The following is a 16,657-nucleotide window of genomic DNA, read 5'->3' on the forward strand; positions in this document are numbered from 1 at the left end:
AACAACTTCTAATTCTGCGAGTTCCTGTTAGTTTGATCACAAGATATTGTTTCAGGGGAATTCCCAAACCGATGTATACATTTTTTTTAAAAAAACATCCTATTACTCTAAAAAAGAACAGTTTGTAAAAGTCCATGCTACAAAACAGAAGACTCAAAACAAAAGGCAGTGAAGAATACACCAACAAAATTTTCCACTTTTCTTTACAATGTCATGGATTAGTTGACAACACACAGAATGGGGCCTTAGTTTGCTACTGATACACACAGGATTAGTGAATAGAAAAGGAATAGTTATATACATTAAAACACACTGGCAGTGTTATTGTAAACTTCAAGGGAGAGTAGACATTCTTGCATTATTCTGGAACTGCAAGCAGAAGGCTAATTGGGCAGTGGTCACTGCCTAAAACTGAAGAATGCATCACATTATCACAAACATGACCTTTCCATCTATCAGATAGAATGAAGTAATCCAGCCTCCAGCCAACATTCTTTGCTCTCGCATTACCCATGTATGTCCAGAAAGTGTATTTGCCTGTTTTCTCTGGGTAGAGCTCACGATACGAATCAACAAAACCACCATCTAAAAGTGAAGTCATGCCATCACGCTCTTGTTGTGTAAAACCAGCATTTTTTTTGTTGCTTTTCGGATTCTTTAGGTCAATCTCGAGATGTGAGACATTCAAATCACCACATAGCACCACAGGCTTTACATTATCAAGCTTTTTGAGATACTGCTGAAAATCTTTGTCCCACTGCATTCGATAATCAAGACGTTTTAGTTGCCGCTGGGAGTTGGGTACATATGATGTCACCAAATAGAATTTCTCATATTCAGCTGTAATGGTCCTACCCTCCTGGTCATGCTCATCAATGCCAATACCAAACTCAACTTTCACCGGCTTGACTTTTGAAAGCATGCCGATGCCACTGAAGCCCTTCTTACTCTTGGCTGCATTCCAGAAAATTGTGTATCCTTTCAAAGCCTTCAATTCTTTAGGAATATCCTTTTCTTCACACTTTGTCTCCTGCAAGCACACAATGTCCGAATCATGTTTTTCAATCCATTCCACTCCATTCTTTTTGACCCAAGCCCTTACTCCAGCCACGTTCCATGAAGAAATTTTCAGGTTGTAATCTCGTCCATCCATGGTTTGTGTCTTAATCTCAGGGGAATCACCAGCACTACCATTGGCAACGGGAACTTCTATGGGGTCATTTTCCTGTGAATTCTCCGGTGTGTTGTCTTTCTTCTGCTTGACATCTTCATTACCAGCCTCAGATGTTTTTTTCAGCTTGCGTTTTGGCATTTTTATCCACTGATAAACACTTGAGCATTCACTAAAGCCAAGCAAATGTGTCGCTTTTCTATACAATTGTATCATGTAACCTTCAACTGCAAGTAAAAGTTGTATGACTAAAGATTTGCAGTTTCAATTACCATGGATTAATTAACTCACTAACAGGAAATAAAGGTCATGATATGTATAAAAACCATGTGACAACCACTCAAATCATTTTTATTTTGCATAAAGTTACTTTTCATACACATAATCAGTAAACGTTAAAAATAACATGGCATGGGCACCTATCATATAGACCAGTGCTTCCCAACCAGTGGGTCGTGAAGCTATTTCAGGTGGGTCGTGAAGCATTTCTAAATGTTCGCATTAATAGTAAATTGCAAATGTATACATTTTTTTTCTTATTAAATTGTTTTTCATTCGTTTGGTCATATCTCATTGTGGGTCGCACAATAAAACTTGCATTAAAGGTGGGTCGCGAACTGACAAAGGCTGGGAAGCACTGATATAGACGGTGTGCCATAGAACTTCGCTCGCCCGCCTCTCGGCTGCAAATTCCAGCAACGTTTGCCGCAGCAAAACAGATCGATTTCGTCACGTGAAAACGAAACAGCTCAAAAACGCAAACAACATAATCACACATAAAAATCGGGATTTTCTTAGTTTACTTTCGCTTTACACAACACTTGATCGGTTTGTTTGCCAGAAATATATATGCCGTGGTATTATAGCTTGGATGGAGTCATTTCACAATTTTTTATTTGGCAGATGGGAAAATAATTATGTGCGGGATCATTGGCGTAGCCAAGAAGGGACAAACTAAATTTCTAAGATGAAGTTTTGTAAGTTTTGGTTTTTCAAAAAAATATCCGAATTCAGTTTAAACAAGTACGCTCATTTGTTTTCTGGTTCGCGGTGCAATTATTAAAGTAAAAAATTTCGGACTGGCTATAACACGTACGGAGTTTTCTCTTTCAAAACAGGATGTAGGCTAAATTTTTACTATAACTGATAACGATTATGGGGAAACAACTTTTATCTGGCCCAACTAGGGTAACTATCTCATCTTTATTCCACCACTGTGTGAACTAATCGATTAAAGGAATCGTTCATCAAACTACGTTGGCCTTCTCGGACGCCTGAATAAATAACCTTTGCAGTTTTATAGTTGCCTAAGCCATTTCATTTTATTGTTGAGTCTTGTTTACCCTCGGAAATTTTAGCGCAAAATTCACATGATTTATTTACCAATAACTACTGTGACAGTCCAGTACCTTTTTCCAAAACTCTCATCGATACATCGTTTTCAAAAAAGTAATTGTAACTTTCTCGGCCACCAAACAGCCAGTGTAGCTCACCACCTCAAAAAAAGCCTACAGTTTTGCGCGCAAACAAAGGACATGTATCAATCAAATGGGTGCACAGTGTGAATCCAAAAGCATGAGCCGCTCAAAGGCTGTGTTTGCAAAGGTTCCTGACGTAAGATTTATCTCTTTTTCAGTAGGTATACAATTGTACGAATGCTTGTGTGACAATCTTTGAAAATTTTGCATTCCAATGCAACAGGGGTTTTCTGAATCAGCAAATATAGTTCTGGTTACTTGAACCAAATTTGGAGCTGATTGTCCGAAAAATACCCACCCACCATCTGAGCTTTTAATTTCGGAACTGTGTTTGTTCACAGTAAAGGCCATAAAGGAAAGCACGTTTAAACAAAAAAACTAAGCACACGCTAGTCCAATAATGAAATAAGCACAAATCTCATAGCACAGGATGGCGACCCTGATTGGGTGCAGGCTTATAGTTTCCCCCAATGATCGCCCTTTCCTTAGCTTACCACCACTTTTAAATATTTTATACGCCCTTGTTTATTTGATCTTGATTGGTCATTACGTGACACGAATATGGGTTCCATTTATATTATTTTGATAGGTCTTATAGCCACAGAACGGAATTTCTTCCACTTTAATTTGCAGTAATTGATAAAGGCTTATAAAAAATTAATTTTCTTGAGTCATATGCAGACAGACAATTCTTAACAAAGCCGCAGAAACAGACTTCTACTGCCCTGTGACTTCAATTTGAGGAAAGACCTGTATTACAGGCTACCAATTTAAGGAATAAGGTTGCTTTTCTGCAAGAAGTTTTCTAACTTATTCTAAAGGCAATGTTTCAGAAGATTCATAATTTGTGACTAAACCGAAATCTTTGGTCGAAGCTTCGATTTCGGCCAAATTAACTAAACCGGTTTATTACTGCATCGCTACAAATTAACACTTAAAGGTTTTAAAACTGTTTTTTTTTTTCAGATTTTTGTAAAGAATTCTTTTTAGGCAATTCAAAATGTCACGAAACAATAGTTTTCTATACACCCTACCTGTGATGGAAATTGCAACTACAAGTGAAGCAAACCTAACAGAACCATTTGCATCACGACCCTACGAGAAAGCACTGATACCACTGTTAATTGTTGGAAGCTTCTATCTCACAATTTGTTCTGCCATCTACCAATCAAAGCCTCATCGCCAAAGCATGTTGTGGACCAACCGACTTTGTACCATGTGCGCATCTTGCCTTCTCGTTGCAGGAGTTAGCCTTGCTCTAGAAGTTTATGCTGCTAAGAGAAACCAGCTGATTTGCGATTTGCAATATCGTCTATTCACCGTCTTTTACACAACGAACCGAAGTTCAGTTGCCTTGGTATTGTGGTTGCGACAGAGGGCACTTTACGCGAAAACTACATCCTGTTATGGGCGTTTTAAAATGCGGGCTATAAACTTTAGTCGAATGCTTGTAGCGGTATTAAACGCTGCTAGCCTTATCCTTGGTTTCATAACTGCGGCATATGAACGGGTGCCCACAGCGCGGGGTTGCGATTACGTCGATTTGTCTACGATATCGCCTTCCCTTGTTCGCGCAGGTCTCGCTCTGTTTATAGTTTCTCAACTAATTCTAGTCGCCTTGACGTTGATTCCATTTGCTTTCTTGAAAAGGTATAATGACGCTGTTAAGGCCAGTGTTGTAAGGGTTTTTGTGTACACTTGCATATGCGCTATTTCTGATGTCGTCGTGTTGACAGTTATTGCAAGTCTGCAAACAACCATAAGAGTGTTTGGATCGAGGTCTTTCTCCCTCGTAATGCATTCATATAACTTGTTGATAAACAATCTATGTATGATGCTGACGTTTCGCGACTTTTGTCAACGGATGTTGCTGTGGTGCAACTCAAAGATCCAACCTGAAGTGAGTTCAAAACACGCCTTGAGAGGCTTCACCAGCGGAGCAAATAAACACAAGCAATTGCCAGTTTTAAGCGACGAAGTTTGAGGACTTTATCCTAACTTGCTTTGCTGCAAAAGGAGAAATGATCAGCATTTGTCGTCTTTTATGTGAAAAAGATTCTGTGGTGACTGTGTTGAATAAAAAACATGTTTTGGTCGTCCTTTCCGACTTGTAACACCCAGTTAATTCTTGGGATTCAGTTAAGCTTATAACCCAAAGTGTATGATACTTAAAAAACAAATGGGTGTTGGATTGTAGCGGATGACACTTAAAAAACACGATTGATGGTTCCTTACAACGAATTCGAAGGTTAAAAAACATACAAGGCATTTGATTTGCCCATAAGCGGTAAAATTGGAGCAAGTTTTCAATATGTTGAATAATGTAAAACTTCACGACATGTTAGCTAGGAACTTACCTTTATAATCAAGGCTACCATTTAAAAAAGTATGCACGCCGCATATTAATGCCGGAATTGAATAAAACGCTTTGAAAATACAGCATTTTTTGATTTGTACGCCGACCATATTTTGTCCGAGTTTCGCATTTAACTTCAGGCATATGTTCACCTACATCACTAAAAGCAACAAATTATTGCCTCTTGCATTTGCAATTGTCTCATAAGAAGTCTTTAATTCCCGAATAAGGTGCTGGAATACCTCGGATTAATTGAACATTATTTCTCGGATATCGTCCAGTTTTGTTGGTGCGGTTATTTTTGCCTACACATTCTTCTTCCAGCTTTTCACACACCACGTACGTTAGAATGTCTCCAACTTGCAATTCTAGTTGATTGTCATTTCTTGGTTTGTGTTCTGTAGTTGCTTCATGGTACAACTTTTCTCCCGGGTAAAACCATGGTTTATCAACAGTTACAGCTCTGACAAGATTCGTATCTTTGCCGGCCAAAAACTTTTCATATATCAACCTTCCAATCTGAAACATATTAGAAAAGCGAAACGAAAGGACATTAATAGGTAAGTCTTGTTATGGATTAAAGACTAAATCTGACTGTACACAACACAGTAATATATTATTTTGTAAAGTTTCTATGGACAGCAAATAAGAAAACTTACGTTAGAGCTAAACGTGCAAACCACGTGATCGCATTCACCGAGCAGAGCCAAGTCTTGAACAATTCCCCAAAACCCAGTTTCAGAGTTTCGATTCTTCGCTGCGACCAAAGAGTTGTTTCTCAGCGATACGAAAGTGTATGAAGGATATCTAAAAGCGTACAATATTCTGTGAGTGCAAGTACAACGGTATGGTATAGGCAAAGCAATTAATTTGCAAGAATTGTTCATTTACAAAAATCTTAAATTTCAATTATATTATTTTAAACTATACATAAAGTTCATCTGGACGTTAAGTTAAATTTGTGGAAATGGAGCTTTTTCATTGTATTTTTTCTGTTAATAGTAGTTACAAAATAAACCACTACCATTGATGACGACATACTTTTGCTTTGCTTCTATGTAAACACTGGGGTCGTCAGTGGCCAGAAATACACGTCGTGTAAAGTTTACATTAGTTGCGTCGTGTTGATCATCGAACCATTTTTCAACTTGTTTCATGTAAACTTCCACTTCCGTTAACTTTGCTTCACGCTTCAGTTTATCTGTTCTTCTGATGTGGACTCTAATCAGATGTAGAGTTAGACCGATTAAACAACAACGCTGATCAGATGCAAGTAAATTGCCAAATTGTTTCTAATCATTAAATGCGATATATATTGAAGGTTTACAGTGACTTCGTAGTTGGATGGTGTACTCACAATTACTCCAAACTTGCTCGGCAAGACAAAGTTACGGTTGAAAAATATTAAAAGATCTGACTTTGAGGTGAGTTTCCTACGCACTTATTTCCAGCTTCTGCGGTTTTCCAAACATCAATTAGCATTGATTCTAAGAGGCTTTGAACACTTCTGGATCACTTTCGAATATTGAAGCATAAGAACCACGATAACCATTGAGCTACAAACGGCAGTGCACACTCTTTCGACCTGTAAGGTCTCATTAGTACAACTGATGACTGCAACGCTGAACCAACAGTTAAACTGAACTAGCAGCTAAGTTTTCCACAATTTTCCACTGTACTGATTAAACCTTTCAGTTCGAAACAGTGTACACTACATTCTGTAGATCACCTTTATTGTTGGTGTGTATTTTGTCCAGGTTTCGAAGTCGCTATGCCTATATAGTTGTATAGTAAGTAGTCTAACCCTCTAATAAAAAAATGCTTTTATTTAAGAAAACTGGTGCAATAAAGATTCAAACTTGCCCCACTATTGGATGAAGAAACTGAACATGTTCCCTGATTTCTTGCAATTGCTCCGATACCGAAGGTTGAAGACGGGATATGTACGTCATCAGTTGACCGATCCACCAAACATGTGGTTCTTTGCAAAGTGGCTCGAGTTTGTCTTTTAACGTTTCGGGATATGTGTTCGGTGCAAAGGCTGTAAACGGTATAACTTTCCTTTTCACCAAAATCTTTACAACCCGTTCATTGTTACTTGTTTCAACTTCGCCGTCACCTTCACAAACAACACAATTACTTTCATTTTACTGTTCGGAACCCTAATGCTACAAACACTCGAAAAACGATAGCTTGGGTCAATGCTCACAATCAACAGTCAAGGCAGCGGCTTGCATATTATCGGGATACAAAGCCAATAAACACCGTTAATGAAAAGTTAGTCTATGGTAATGTGTCGGAAAACAGACAATTCTCTTATTTGTTGTGAAAAAGTAAAATGGATGAAAATGCATCGACGCACCTGAGATATTAGGAGCTTTTTTAAACTCTTCCTCAGACCATTGTGTACAATTTCACTCAAGGGAAGAAATGCTTCGGTAAATGATTTTACGGGGTACATTTTTGATACAACGTCCACCACCAAAGTTCTGTTCGTGCCTGTAGCCAGCAGAAAACATGTTGCCATATGATGCAAATGACAACCTAATCCACAGCCTATTTGTATTTTGCAAAGTAGTTTGCGAGCTACTGAGCAGTCTTGTGGGTTCTGCAACAAAAAGATCTTGTTAAAAATCACATGAATTCTCAACGCTTATACAACCGAGATTAAACCATATGCTCACAGCTAAAATATTTCACAGTGAACCCGCTTCTTACAATAAATGCTGTTACGCTACGAAACGTTTGATCGAATTTATTGTCTTCGAAAGTAATACCTTTGAATTTTGTTACTTATTTTTGGTTTTCTATTTTTGATTTACTGTTATTTGGAGTTTCAACGTCACATAACATTACGCAGGTTACCTGTAGAACATGGAGTTGTTTTTGCACTTCGTTTCTTAAATTGTCCATTAGCTTTACTTTGTATTCTGTGAAAGCAAATATGTCGCTGATCTTGGTAATCGGAACTGAGTTATTGAGCAAATTCGATGATAACAAAAAACGAGATAACGAGAACAGGCTCTTTGTTTTTTTTTTTTTTTTACTATTACGACACCGAACAGCATGTCATATTGTCCACAATACCATTTTTCGGGAGACTTAAAAATTTAGTTTGATAAATAATTGACACTGATGCAAATATTGACACCGGTCCAATGAACATTCGACAAGTCGGACACTGAGCATTCCGGGTGGCCGGCGCTTCGAAAGAGGACCTGTAGCATAGGTCAAGGAAACCAGTACTTGTAATGCGTTATGGTTCATTTGCAGCATTGGATAATTTATTTCGTTTGCAGCATTGCACAAGCATTTGCAAGCCCGTTACCAGATGTATTGAATATTTCGCAAGTTCCGACCCAATTGGAAACATAACCTCTCAATGCAACCCAAATGATTAACCATCGAATGTTCTCGAGGAAAGTGATTCATTTAATATCCTGTTTACCACATAAAATATTCTTACAGGATACATTTTTACCCTTGTATTAAACAAACCATTTTAATGTGTCACAGATAACATATGAACCACGCCTTCTGTTAGTGTTGCACCACAACGTGTCCACCAGTGACTCTCCAGCACACGTATATCACCTATATCCGGCTTACATATAACCCCAATGTCTCCTGGCTGACAATAATCTGTATTTTATGTTCTTGTATTGTATTACTTCAAGCGTCTCATGATATCAGGTGACATTATTGACCAATCAGCTCTCAGTATAGAAAGCCTTAAAAAGCCCAGTGTGTACCTGTAAATTTAAACTATTCTGTCGCAACTCTATTATATTACTGTTATACTGCTATTCTGATATTAACTGCAAGTCTCTCTGAACCTGGTAGAATCAACGTTCGTATTGCAGAGTCGTAATGTACCGGTAAAATGAAGCTGGCAGCAGCTTTCAATACAATAATTACTCAGGAAATCTTCCGAGGTCTAGTTGCTTTACAGAACGAAGCAGAAGCAGGTTTTATACTTCAAAAGACTCGTCTCGCGCTCACGCTATCGAGACACTGTTAAATATCTGTGAGACACTTAGAGTTATTTACAGACCCTAGAATTTAACATGAAGGCCAGAAATCATCAAATTTCCATACTTTGCTATCGCTAATTGTAATATTATGTTGGCATACCATTCTGTGCGGTACTTTGATTGTGATTCTCTTTTCGGATCCTTGTTATCGTATATCGCCAGTCCTTATTATCCAACCTGTGATTAGCAACATATATTAAATTTATCATACGTACAAACTTGGGATAACACTGAATCACAAACAAAAATAACAAATAATAATGCAATTGAAAAAGTTATCTAGCTTGGCTATAATGCAATGGCTGGGATGCCAGTATGTAATGATCTATCTAATGCAACTAAATAGCTTTGTTTTGCACAACCTTTTTTGCCCAATACTATGACTGTAGCCACGTTAATGCCACAAATAGAATAAAACTCGTATGTTACATAACTAGGATAGTGATTTGTTTTATTTCAAAAAAAGTTTTGCTTGGCATCAAATAGCACGGCTGTAACTATGAGGCTACATTTAATATGCACGTTTTACTATCAGCCTTGTCCAAAAAAAGCACACCGCTTTTTAGTGACGCACAACAGTAGATTATATTGTGATTTGTTTCAGTCCCAGTGCCCGAATTTAGGCGGTTATTATTTTTTGTCGGGATTGCGAACTTTATCTAGAGATGTACAATGATACGTTTACTGCAATGTGCCTTACAACTAACAATCCACATTTACACTCACCTCAATCCACCGCACAGGTGCACAACTATCAGACCAGATGTAATTACATTCAACCATACAAACAATATAAAACATTGCCTCATTTTGTCAGATTTTTCAATCACCCACAAAAGTTACGGTTAAAATCACTAAGGAACCTAAAAATCAACTTCAAGGATTTTAATAGGTTCAGAATTCGATGTTGTTCCGTTGGGTTGGGAAAAGTACTTCTTTGTGCTCCTTTTATTTCTTTGTACACTAGTCTATTCTCTCAACATTTTTGATGTCAGAATTCGTGTCGAGTTTTATATTACAACCTGATCAAAAAAAATCTGAGAATAAACGGACTGGTTCATAGTGCTGAAAACATCAACATGTTTTGTTTAGTAAAACCGCTGTCGATCGCTGCACCAACAGTAAGACTGTTTTAGGTGTGGTACTTAACCATACAAATATACTTGCTCAGCACTTTCCATTTAAACATCGCCACTGTTTCTTTTATTCGTGTGGTTAACCCTTTGTTAGACATATATCATGAAACTTGTGCACACGCATCACTGAACATCAACGATCGCCAAAGTCGAAGGTGTGCAAACATCTACTCGACAACCGTAAGACCGGTATGGTCTCCTGCTAATGGAATCGTTGTACATGCAACAGCAGCGGCCACAACTTAATGTGGACAGTAGCTCTGCCCCGCTTTTCTGTCTATCGTTTATTGTGTTGTTTTGCGTTTTGTGTCGTCATATGTGTGCTAATTGTTTCCGCTCCTACTGGTATGTGACTGTTATCAACGATTCCATAAGCACAACCAAAGCAGTATACGGTGTCATCAATTCTCAAATGCTTCGGATTAGCGTAATAAGCATGTTGTGTACATTAACTAACATTTTCAGTTTACTTCGACGCAGGTATAAACCTTTCCAGCTTTACAACAATATAAAATTTGTTTATGTTGTTAAAAATTGCTGAGATACTACGTCAGCTTTGCCAAAAGGTAAAAACGGATGATGAAGTTGTGTTTAGTTTTGTAATTATGAAACTTATCGGTGTTAACCTTGTAGAGCCCTTTCCTTCCACCGTCGCGCATCACAGAAAACTTAGCCGATATCAAAATCCAAGCAGTAACACAATATGTGCAAATACTCAAGCGTGATAAAAACATCTCTTATATGCCCTGGAATCTTTCACTTTCGTGTCATAATTACGAAATGCGTTGCAGCTCTCACAAGCGTTTCTATAAAAAACAAAAAAAAAAACTCCGCGATTGCAAAAAACTAACAAATAAACAGTGGCGGAGATCCATGTAAATTCTTGTGGGGGACAATTATGAAATAGTTAAAGCAATTGTGCTCATTTTTCAAAAGATTTTTTGTTTTGTTAAGTGTGTAGTTGTCAACAAAACTACAGCCAACGCACAATAAATATATTCGTCCGGGGTTATTAGGCATGTAAACAATGACATAGTTCGGTTGTACCAGTCAAAAATATTAGACAACTGTGAGGTCATACTACGGGAAAAATGGGGACATCCACTGTAAAACGTACATCATCCAGAGAGGCTAACGATTAGCTATGGAAATGTTTGTTTCAAATAATTTATTGATCCGGCAAAGGCGACTTTTAATATTCGAGGGAGTCAAAACACTAAACATTAAAATTTATGGATTTTTTGGAGGCAAATTATATTATGTCCTATCAAAATATCCACATCACTAAAAGCAACACATTATTGACTCTTGCATTTGCAATTTTTTCATTTCATTAAAAGTCTTTAATTCCAGAATATGGTGTTGGGATACCTCGGATTGGTTCAACCTTTTTTTTCGGGTATCGTCCAGTTTTGTTGGTGCGACTATTTTTGCCTTTACATTTTTTTCGCCGCTTTCGACACACCACATACGTTAGAATGTCTCCAACTTGCAATTCCATTTGATTGTCATTTCTTGGTTTGTGTTCTGTAGTTGCTTCATGGTACAACTTTTCTCCCGGATAAAACCATGGTTTGTCAACAGTTACAGCTCTGGCAGGATTCGTATCTTTGCCGGCCAAAAACTTTTCATATATCAACCTTCCAATCTGAAACATGTTAAATAACGAAACGACAGGACATTAAATAGGTAAGTCTTGTTATGCAATAAAGACTCAATCTGTTTGTACACTACACAGTAATATGTTATTGTATAAAGTTTCTATGGACAGCAAATAAGAAAACTTACGTTGGAGCTAAACGTGCAAACCACGTGATCGCATTCGCCGAGCAGAGCCAAGTCTTGAACAATTCCCCAAAACCCAGTTTCAGATTTTCGATTCTTCTTTGCGACCAAAGAGTTTTTTTTTAGCGATACGAAAGTGTATGAAGGATATCTGAAAGCGTACGATATTCTGTGAGTGGAAGTACAACGGTATATTATATGCAAGGAAATTAATTTGTAAGAATTGTTAATTTACGAAAATTCCTAAATTTTAATTATTTTTATTTTAAATTATAAATGAAGTTCCTCTGAACGCTTTGTTAAATTTGTGGAAATAGAGCTTTTTCATTGCATTTTTTCTATTAAAGTAGTTACAAAATAAACCACTACTATTGGTGACGACATACTTTTGCTTTGCTTCTCTGTAAACATTGGGGTCGTCAGTGGCCAGAAATACACGTCGGGTGACATATGTTGCGTTGTGTTGATCGTCGAACCATTTCTCAACTTGTTTCATGTAAACTTCCACTTCCGTTAACTTTGCTTCACCCCTCAGTTTATCTGTTCTTCTGATATGGACTCTAATCAGGTGAAGAGTTAGACCGATTAAACAGCAACGCTGATCAAATGCAAGCAAATTGCCAAATTGTTTTCTAATCATAAAACAGATGATGACTGCAACGCTGAACCAACAGTTAAACTAAACTAGCACTTTACAGTTCGAAACAGTGTACACTACATTGTGTAGATTACCTTTATTGTCGGTGTGTCTATGCCCAGATTTCGAAATCGCTATATAGTTGTATAGTAAGTAGTCTAAACTCTCTAATAACAAATTACTTTTCTTTAATCAAGAGAACTGGTACAATAAAGATTCAAACTTACCCCACTATTGGATGAAGAAACTGAACATGTTCCTTAATTTCTTGCAATTGCTCCGATACCGAAGGTTGAAGACGAGATATGTACGTCATCAGTTGACCGATCCACCAAACATGTGGTTCTTTACACAATGGCTCGAGTTTTTCTTTTAACGTTTCGGGATATGTGTTCGGTGCAAAGGCAGTAAACGGCACAAATTTGGTTTTCACCAAAATCTTTACAATCCGTTCATTGTTGCTTGTTTCAACTTCGCCGTCACCTTCACAAACAACACAAGTATTTTCATGTTACTGATCGAAACCTTAATGCTACAAACACTCGAAAAACGGTAGCTTGGGTCAATGCTTACAGTCAAGGCAGCGGCCCTCATATTATCGGGATACAAAGCCAATAAACACCGTTAATAAAAAGTTAATCTATGGTAATTGTCGGAAAACAGACAAGACTCTTTTTGTGTAAGCTGCAGACAGATGGCCACTGTTTCGACCTAAAAGGTCTCATCAGTCTTACACAATTCATACTATTGGCTCCACTTTGCTTATCTTAAGACTCTTTTTGTTGTGAAAAAGTAAAATGGATGAAAATGCATCGACGCACCTGAGATTTCAGGAGCTTTTCTAAACTCTTCATCAGACCATTGTGAGCAGTTTTCGCTTAAGGGAAGAAATGCTTCGGTAAATGATTTTACGGGGTACATTGTTAATACAACGTCCACCACCAGAGTTCTGTTCGTGCCTGTAGCCAGCAGAAAACATATTGCCATGTGATGCAAATGACAACCTAGTCCACACTTTCCTGCTTGTATTTTGCAAAGTAGTTTGCGAGCTACTGAGCAGTCTTGTGGGTTCTGCAAGGAATGGTCTTGTTAAAATCACGTAAATTCTCAACGTGAAATTTGGCCACGGTCATATAAAAGAGATTAAACCTTATGCTCACTATTTTACAGTGAACCCGTTTCTAACAATAATTGCTGTTATGCTACGATCAAATTTGTTGTCTTTGAAAAAAAAAACTTTATTTTTTGAATTAATTTTAGTTTTCGATTTTAATTTACTGTTATTTGTAGTTTCAACGTCACGTAACATTAGGCAGGTTACCTGTAGAACATGGAGTTGTTTTTGCACTTCGATTCGTAAATTGTCCATTAGCTTTACTTTATGTCCTGTGAAAACAAATATGTCGCTAATCTTGGTAATCGGAACTGAGTTAATGAGCAACTTCAAAGGTAACAAAAAACGAATTTACGAGAACAGGCTATTCGTTAAAAGGTATTATATGAGTAGAAATCTTATTACGATACCACACAGTATGTCATATTGTTCCACAATTCCAAATTCTGAAACATGCTGCTATACTGTATAAACTAACATTTTCGGGAGACTTTTAGTCTCCCGAAAATAAATTAAAATTTAGTTTGATGAATAATTGACGCTGACGCAAATATTATGACCGGTCCCAGGAACATTCAACCAAATCGGACCCCAAGAATTTAGTGTGGCCGTAGCCTCAAAAAGGGACCCTAGAGTTTACCATGAAGGCCAAAAATCGTCAAATTTCCATACTTTGCTATTGCTAATTATAATTTTATGTTGGCATACCATTCTGTGCGGTGCTTTGATTGTGATTCTCTTTTCGGATCCATGCCATCGCATATCGCCAGTCCTCATCATCCAACCTGGGATTAGCAACATTGAAATTTATTATGCGCATTAGCTTTGGATGACGTCGAATCACAAATTACAACAACAAACACTAATGCAATCGGAAAAGTGGCTGATCTAGCTTGGCTACAACGCGTTGGCTGCAATGCCAGTGTATCTAATGATCTATCTAATGCAACTAAATATCTTAGTTTTGCACAAGTTTTTTGCCTAATACTATAAACTGTTATAGTCACCCAAATGACTCATAAACCTGAAGATTACATTAGTGATTTTATTTGATATAAATATACATAAATAAAGTCGTTTAAAGTTTTTGCCGGGCATCACAAATACCACGGCTGTATTCTTGCTAGCAATAAACTAAGTGGGTAAAACTACACTTACCGCAATCCACCGCCCAGGTACGCAATTACCAGTCCAGATGTAATTACAGTCAACCACATAAACATTTTGAAACCTTGCCTCATTTTCTCAGAATTTTTCCACCATCCACAGAAGTTGCCGTTAAAATTACCAAGAAATATAAAAATCAACCACAATGGTTTTGTTTAGGTTCAGAATTCAATGTTGCTCAGTTGGGAAGTCAAATAATTTAAAACTTTTATAAGTTTCAGATTGAAGTTGGCTGGTTTATCATAAATGTTGAAAAAAATCGAATTTTTTCTGCACTGGCATCCGTAGTTTTTGCAAATACAAAATTGCAAGTAAACATAGAAAGCTGTAAGAATATCATAAAAACAAACAAATAAATTAAATAAAGCCGAAGTAGAAAGCATCATATTCTGTACTGCTGTCTTTCCTACACACTACACTGCGATAAAAGGCGCTGTGACTCCAGTTGCACAAACAACAATAAGGATACAACAAAAAACGCCAACAATACATCAATCACCGGATCCTGGGAATGGTCATTCAGTAGGTGTTAATTGAAGTTTGGATAAACTTGGACCATTCGGCAAGCATTTGGTTTGCGTTGGCAATCGGTTGTCCACAAATGTCACTGCAAAACAGTTGCCAGTAAGTTTGAGCACTTGAGGAAATGCGTCGCCCCGAGCGATTAAAAAAACTTTGACCTTTTCGGTGGTACTGCGAAAGCGCAAGTTCGTACATCTGCAATATTTGCATCAATCTTCGAGAAGCCAGATTTCCTGCACTTGTTCTGAAGTTTATCAAGGCTTTGTAGGTATAGTGGCCATGCCTTTTATTCAGGCAACTCAAACGACATGCTTCACTCGGGATGATAGATACGTGTCTGGGGTGATAAAATGTTTCTCGAAGGAAACAGCGCCGTTTTGCGGTATGCTTAACAAAGTCTTAGGTGACAAACTCAAAGTTAGATTCGCAACCCACTTCTGCAAGTTTGAAATTATTGACTTTCTATCGGAATAAATTGGTGTCGCTGGAAGAATGACAATGCTCAGTGGAGGGATAGATTCTGGCAATATTAAGGAACCCGTCTTCTTCAGTTGCGTTCAGAAAAGTACTTCTGTGCGCCCCTTTCATTTCTTTGCACACCACTCTATTCTCTCAACATTTTTGATGTCAGAATTCGTATATGTTACAACCTGATCAAATTCTGAGAATAAACGGACTTGGTCCATAGTGACAACATTGACATGTTTTATTTAGTAAAACCGCTGTCGATCGCTGCACCAACAGTAAGACTGTTTTGCGTGAGGTACTTAACCATACAAATATACTTGCTCAGCACTTTCCACTTAAGCATCGCCAAAAGATCATTTAACTCTCATCTGTCTCCTGTTCGCGTGATCAATCACCAAACCACTGGGAAGCGACAATGAATCTTGGTGCAACGAGGAAAGATTTAGGCATGAATTCTGCAATATTATACACAAAGCGAAATTGTCAGGTTTTGCCTTGGTCGTTTCAATAATAATTATAGGTATTGCAACGAATTAATAATTAACAAAACAAAATGATGCATAAACGTTATTTTGTTATGTCACGAAAGCCAAATTGGTCGTTGTGTTGTGTGTTATTTCCAATATATGTTGCTGGCGTTGGCCCAAGTCTGACCAGTCAACGCCATGCAGTGTGCTTTGCCTTTAATGTATGTACAGAAAACATAAAGACAAATTCTCGAATGTTTTTTCGAATTTAAAGTGCATATGACACCGTCATGGCAACTTTTCGTAAAACTTAAGGTACATC

At 37.6% G+C, this 16,657-nt stretch overlaps 3 protein-coding genes across 3 annotated transcripts; all 3 read right to left on the bottom strand.

The window, feature by feature from the left end:
• Positions 1-25: 25 nt before the first annotated feature.
• On the bottom strand, positions 26-1,394 carry LOC145893852 (DNA repair nuclease APEX1-like). The gene has a single exon (XM_082982217.1). It carries the CDS (start codon positions 1,385-1,387, stop codon positions 359-361), a length of 1,029 nt encoding a protein of 342 aa, XP_082838343.1. The 5' UTR covers positions 1,388-1,394; the 3' UTR covers positions 26-358.
• A 2,864-nt stretch (positions 1,395-4,258) lies between these two features.
• On the bottom strand, positions 4,259-7,918 carry LOC145895498 (alpha-(1,6)-fucosyltransferase-like). Its single transcript, XM_082984305.1, has 7 exons — positions 7,871-7,918; positions 7,550-7,613; positions 6,869-7,124; positions 6,047-6,226; positions 5,665-5,812; positions 5,315-5,524; positions 4,259-4,396 (listed from the first exon to the last, which is right to left on the bottom strand). The coding sequence occupies exons 1-7, from the start codon at positions 7,916-7,918 to the stop codon at positions 4,259-4,261; spliced, it is 1,044 nt and encodes a 347-aa protein (XP_082840431.1).
• A 3,590-nt stretch (positions 7,919-11,508) lies between these two features.
• Positions 11,509-14,998, bottom strand: LOC145895499 (alpha-(1,6)-fucosyltransferase-like). The gene is made up of 8 exons (XM_082984306.1): positions 14,870-14,998; positions 14,420-14,496; positions 13,919-13,983; positions 13,419-13,668; positions 12,825-13,080; positions 12,347-12,520; positions 11,964-12,111; positions 11,509-11,823 (listed from the first exon to the last, which is right to left on the bottom strand). The coding sequence occupies exons 1-8, from the start codon at positions 14,950-14,952 to the stop codon at positions 11,509-11,511; spliced, it is 1,368 nt and encodes a 455-aa protein (XP_082840432.1). The 5' UTR covers positions 14,953-14,998.
• Positions 14,999-16,657: the final 1,659 nt, after the last annotated feature.

The sequence above is a fragment of the Ascidia mentula genome, chromosome 3 (genome assembly GCF_947561715.1).
Source record: "Ascidia mentula chromosome 3, kaAscMent1.1, whole genome shotgun sequence".
Lineage (NCBI taxonomy): Eukaryota > Metazoa > Chordata > Ascidiacea > Phlebobranchia > Ascidiidae > Ascidia > Ascidia mentula.